The 6,026-nt window shown below is 41.7% G+C and overlaps 1 protein-coding gene across 1 annotated transcript; it reads left to right on the top strand.

Annotated features, from left to right (window-relative positions):
• The first annotated feature begins 226 nt into the window (after window positions 1-226).
• LOC128652749 (olfactory receptor 52A5-like) lies at window positions 227-3,815 on the top strand. Its single transcript, XM_053705680.1, has 2 exons — window positions 227-1,148; window positions 3,760-3,815. The coding sequence occupies exons 1-2, from the start codon at window positions 227-229 to the stop codon at window positions 3,813-3,815; spliced, it is 978 nt and encodes a 325-aa protein (XP_053561655.1).
• The last annotated feature ends 2,211 nt before the right edge of the window (window positions 3,816-6,026 follow it).

Genomic DNA, 6,026 nt, shown 5'->3' with positions numbered 1-6,026 from the left:
TCCAGACACCTACCTCCTCCTCAAAAGGCCGTCAATCATCCGCCGCTTAATTAATGGAGCCCAATGACTCATTATGTTAATGTCTAGATAATTACTGTAAGATCCACATGTGACTTATAACAACTTTGTTCCTTTAACGTCTATAATGTTTTTTATCCTTTAACTTCTCTCATTGTGTAGCAATAAAATAACTGGCAGAGGAATATCTGGAACATAATGAGAAATCATGGCTAATTTTACCAGCTTCTATCCTTCCATGTTTATACTGGTTGGAATTCCAGGTCTAGAGATTGTACCTAACTGGATTTCTATCATGTTCTGTTCATTCTACATCATGGCCTTGTTTGGAAACCTTATCTTAATTTTGGTCATTCCATTGTCTTCCAGTCTCCACAGTCCTATGTATAGTTTCCTCTTCCTGCTAGCAGCTAATGATACACTGTTGTCTAACTGCATAGTGCCTAAAATGTTGTCCATCTTATGGTTCAACCTGAAGCTCATCAGTTTTAATGGATGTCTTCTCCAGATGTTCTTTGTCCATTGCTTTACAAGTACTGAATCGGGGCTGTTGCTGACTATGGCATTTGACCGTTATTTAGCTATTTGTAAACCTCTCAGATATACAATGATAATGACCAATACCCTGATAATGAAAATGGTTATAATTCTACTCGCCAGAGCAACCATTCTGATAGCACCTACCCTTATCCTCATCAAACTTTTTCCAGCTTTCAAGACCAATGTTATTGCCCATTCCTACTGCGAGCATATGGCTGTTGTAAAGCTTGCAGCGGCTGACATTCGTGTGAACAGTGTTTTAGGGCTGATTGTAGCCTTTACCATTCTCGGTGTTGATGTTCTACTTGTTTTACTATCCTATTCCATTATTTTCCATGCAGTTTGCAATATTCCCTCTAAAACAGCCTGCCTGAAGGCATTTAACACCTGCACACCCCATATTTGTGTGTTTTTAAGTTTCTATGCCCTGGCATTTTTTTCCTTCTTATCTCATCGTTATGGTAAAAATATTCCTTCTTATGTCCATATAATTCTGTCTGACATGTATCTGCTTGTTCCACCCATGCTCAACCCAATTATATATGGTATAAAAACCAAACGCATCCGTGACCAGGTATGGAGTGTGGTCTGTAGAGCACATTGTATCCATTGACCCAGATACCCAAAAACATTCCTAAATGTTATATCGGATATGAAATTAGATGTTTATTTTATGACTGTTTAATACATAACCTCACTGGAGTATGAGGGAAGAAGAATCCTGATATTCCAGGACTATTCAGCAACTGTAGCTGCTAAAAGAAGAGAATTCATACCATTTAGCAAGCAACTTAATGAACAGGGTAGAACAGCGGCCTTGTTGTTCCCAGCGAGACTGAGACTGCATACAGAAAAAGGTCCATTGTTCTTTGATTCGCCAACTCAACTCAAATTACACCTTCAAAGAGAAAGAGAAAAGCAACGCAGAATAAATGAAGAGGAAGCAGTACCATGAGCCAGAGACCTGGTTGGGTCCGGATATGTCAGAAGTAATTGTTGTCTGCAGACATAACCATGGACACTTGTATCCTTGCAAAGTGAGGGGGGGGGGGATTATTACTAAATAAAGGTTGCATAGTATTATTCACTTAAACCCTAAAGTAGGCAAGTTTTCAGTTTAAAGATTGAATAGTTTATATGCACTGTAAGACTGTTTTCTTGTTAATTGTTCACAAGTTTCTAAGCTCTGTTTATTCCAATTATTGATTACCTGTATACACTAGAGAAAGGGAGCATAGGGTTAGCAAGGCAAGCGAGACAGAGATAATAAAGACTTGAGGAGGTCTGGGCGTTATTAGCTGTGTGCCTTAGAGTTGGAGCAAGGAGGGAAGGAATAGGTATTAACCAAAAGTTACAAATCTATAGTTTAGGAGTTTGCTTACTCAGTCTACCTCTGTTGTTACCTGTTTGCATAATTTTTGTGACCTATTTGCTATCTGTTCCACACACTAACTTTCTGTTTGCGCTAGAAAAAGAGCAGAGTCGTCTCTCCTCCGGGTGCCGCTCAGGGGAAAAGGGGGCTACAGTCCTCCGGAAATACAATGTCAGAGAGCCCTGGACATAAGGACCTATACTGTAAGGTACCGCACACACAGCACACCTGTCAGGAACTCTGACTGAGATACACGTAAACTCTATAGGGTACTCTGACACTTTAGATTAAGATGAAACTGACTACATGGAATGTGGGAGGGATCACATCCCCAATAAAGAGAAAAACTATCCTTAGACAACTGAACATTAAAAGAACGGACATAGCCATATTGGAGGAAACACACCTCTCTCAGAAAGAGCACCAGAAACTCAAACAGGGTTGGATAGGGGAAGTTCTATATACCCAGTATGAGGCGAAGAGAGCCAGAGGGGTGGCAATGCTTTTCAGAAAGGGCCTGGACTATTCTATACTACAATCTGTCACAGACACGGAGGGGATGTACATAATAGTTGACACCAGAATTGGAGGCACACGGATGATTCTATGTGGTGTATACGGACCGCACACAGAAAACAAAGCATTCCTGACCGGACTCCAGGCCAAACTTATGCAGTTTTCAGATCTCCCCATTGTAGTTGGAGGTGACTATAACATTGCACCATATACACCAGCAGACAGATTCCATAATCCACAACTGCCAATAAGACAAACAGTACGAGAGCAGGGTTCATGGGGGAAACACGCTTACTTAAAATTTTTAGGAATGCACTCTCCTTAACAGATGTTTGGAGAGATAGGAATCCGGAAACCAAGGATTACACTTGTCTGCACCCAGCTAAAACAACACTGTCGCGAATAGATTACTTCCTGGTTTCTAACTCACTTTGTCCACGCGTAAAGGATGTCAAGATAGACCCGATAACTATATCTGACCATGCCCCAGTTAACTTACACATAGAAACTAACCCACCTCGTAGGCAGGCGAATAGATGGAGATTTCCGGTACACCTCTTTCAGGATCTTAACTTGCGAAAATACTTAGTTGGGGAGTGGTTGGCTTATAGGGAATTAAATGCGAAGCACATCAATGATATGTCTTTGTTTTGGGAATCTGCAAAGGCAGTTCTGAGGGGGGTGATCACAGCATACACGGCAAAGTTACAGAAATCTCACAGAATCAAGGGGGAACTGCTCTTGCGCCAGCTTCTGAACGCTAGAAATCAGTATTTGAGGTGCCCCACAGAACAAAATATGGTCAAATATAGAGAAGTAAAAAGCCTTAGGGACACATATCTCACACAGACATCAGTCACGGCTCAGAACCGCTCTCAGGCAAAATATTATAGATATGGAAATCGTACAGGGAAGCTATTGGCCAGGCTTACTAAGTTAGATAGGAAACCAAGCACCATTGTAGCCATCAAAGGAAAGGAAAGGTTACTCACATCAGACGAGGAAATACAGAGAGCATTTCAGGATTATTACTCGAGCCTATACAACTCCCAAAGAATAGATTCAGATGTGAAGGAAAAGTTTTGGAGTGACTTGACACTCCCACAGCTAGATGAGGAACACCGGCAGAAATTAAATGCCAAGATTCAGCCCTCAGAGATTGCAAGGGTGATAGACACACTCCCACTGGAGAAAGCCTCGGGACCCGATGGGTTGACCGGGGAGTTTTACAAAATGACTAAAGAAGAAACGGTAGACACACTGGCCTTGTTATTTAATGCCATTCTAGAAGGGAGAGCTAACTTGTCCAATAGATTCACAGAAGCCAATATCACAGTTCTCCCCAAGCCAGATAGAGATCCACTTCTAACACAGTTTTATAGGCCGATATCCCTTCTTAATTCGGACTACAAAATATTAACCAAGCTTCTAGCAAATAGATTAGCGGTATTAATCCCCCTGTTAGTCCATGAAGACCAAACCGGGTTCGTGAAGGGTAGATCAGCGGTTAAAAATATGAGGAAACTTCAGCTACTTCTTACACACTTCTGGAAATTGGGAGGGGGAAATGCACAGCATGATAGGGAAGAAGCCTGCCTAATTCTATTTGATGCAGAGAAGGCATTTGATAAAATTCTATGGGACCACTTATTTACCACTATGGAGAGATTTGGGATACAGGGCGCCTTCATGAAAGCCATTAAAACAATTTATAGCAATCCCCAAGAGTCAGTCCTGGTAAACGGATCGCCTTCCAAAATGTTTATCCTCAAGAGAGGCACAAGGCAGGGATGCCCTCTCTCCCCGCTCCTTTTCGACCTAGCATTAGAACCCCTGGCTATTAGAATAAGAAAGGAAACGCATTGCTTAGAGATCAATGGGGAGGTTCAACATCTGTCACTATTTGCAGACGACATGCTGCTATACACAAGAGACCCTAGAAGAAACATTCCCACTATAATTAGGATCAGTGCAGACTTCAGTAAGATTTCAGGATATCAGATAAACAAAGACAAATCTGAGCTACTCTGGCTATCTAATAATAACCCGGATCTACCCCTAGAAGACAATTTTAAAGTGATCACACATACCTTTAAATATCTAGGAATCACATTGACTAGAGACCCAACTCAGTGGTACGGGGTCAATTTTAAACCCCTATTGAAAGACTTGAAACAAATGCTAATAAACTGGAGTACACTACCACTAACTCTGTCAGGAAGAATAGGGCTAATCAAAATGATTTTATTCCCCAAATTACTGTACACCCTACAGATGCTCCCGGAGCTTTTACATAAGCAGGACCTAAAAACACTAAATAGAGACATTATGCATTTTGTATGGAGGGGGAAAAAGCATAGAATGAGCTACCAGAAATTGACAGGAAGACCGGAGATGGGAGGATTGGGACTACCGAATATTGAGTTCTACAGCTGGGCAACAGGGGTCAAATATGTGATGGACTGGCTGACGGATAGGGAACACTTCACTAATAGCAAACTAGAGACAGCCCATATCAAACCGTGGTAACTCAAGATGTTACCACACATGACTCGCACTCAGGTGGAATCTATTCTGGGAGGGGAAACGTTATTCAGTAGTCCGATAAAGGCATGGAGAAAGGTTTGTAGGGCCTTAGAAGTTTCACCTAATCACACTGTCTTCCTGCCACTGGGGGGCAATCCTGATTTCCCAGCAGGATTTACTACAAAACCCTTTAAACAATGGGATACATGGGGAGTGACAAGCATTAAACAAATTCTCACAATAGAGGGCACAGCAGTCCGCACATTTGCAGAACTGCAAAGAGACTATGGTATTCCTAATAAACACCATTTTGCGTATCTACAGGCGAGGCATTACGTACAAAATCTATTGAGATTAGTGATGTCGCGAACCTAAAATTTTCGGTTCGCGAACCGCGGACTCGAACTTCTGGTATTGTTCGCGAACGCGCGAACCGCGCGAACCGCCATTGAATTCAATAGGCAGGCGAACTTTAAAACCTACAAGGACTCTTTCTGGCCACAATAGTGATGGAAAAGTTGTTTCAAGGGTACTAACACCTGGACTGTTGCATGCTGGAGGGGGATCCCTGGCAAAACTCCCATGGAAAATTACATAGTTGATGCAGAGTCTGCTTTTAAGCCATAATGGGTCTAAATCAACTAACATTCCCAAAGTGGCTGTCTCAAAACATCCCGGACAGAAGATAGATTGATAGTGATAGATAGGATAGATAGATATACATAGATTGATAGTTAGATAGAATCGATAGAAGAGAAATAGATAGATTTTTTAGATATATAATTACCCTAATAAATTCTAATAATCAAACATGCGTTCTTGGACCCAACTAGCTTGTGTCAATTAGTACTTTTCTTAGCACTTTAATCCCTGTCCCCCCCCCCTATCGGGGGAGTTCTATATGGCCTGCCAGATTACCCTGAAAAATTATAATAATAAGACATGTGGTCTGCTACCTATTTTAACGAGGTTGTGTTTTAACCCCTTAACGACACGCGTCGTACAGGGTACGTCTTGCACAAACTGGTCTTTAAAGACCAGCGACGTACCCTGT

Source organism: Bombina bombina, chromosome 3, assembly GCF_027579735.1.
Source record: "Bombina bombina isolate aBomBom1 chromosome 3, aBomBom1.pri, whole genome shotgun sequence".
NCBI lineage: Eukaryota > Metazoa > Chordata > Amphibia > Anura > Bombinatoridae > Bombina > Bombina bombina.
This window is presented reverse-complemented; position numbering and strand designations above follow the sequence as displayed.

Excerpts from the sequence above, each read along its gene's own strand:
- LOC128652749 (XM_053705680.1), top strand. The coding sequence starts at position 227 with ATGGCTAATTTTACCAGCTTCTATCCTTCCATGTTTATACTGGTTGGA. Across the intron at positions 1,149-3,759 it reads CCAGGTATGGAGTGTGGTCT|ATTCACAGAAGCCAATATCA; the intron begins GTAGAGCACATT and ends CTTGTCCAATAG.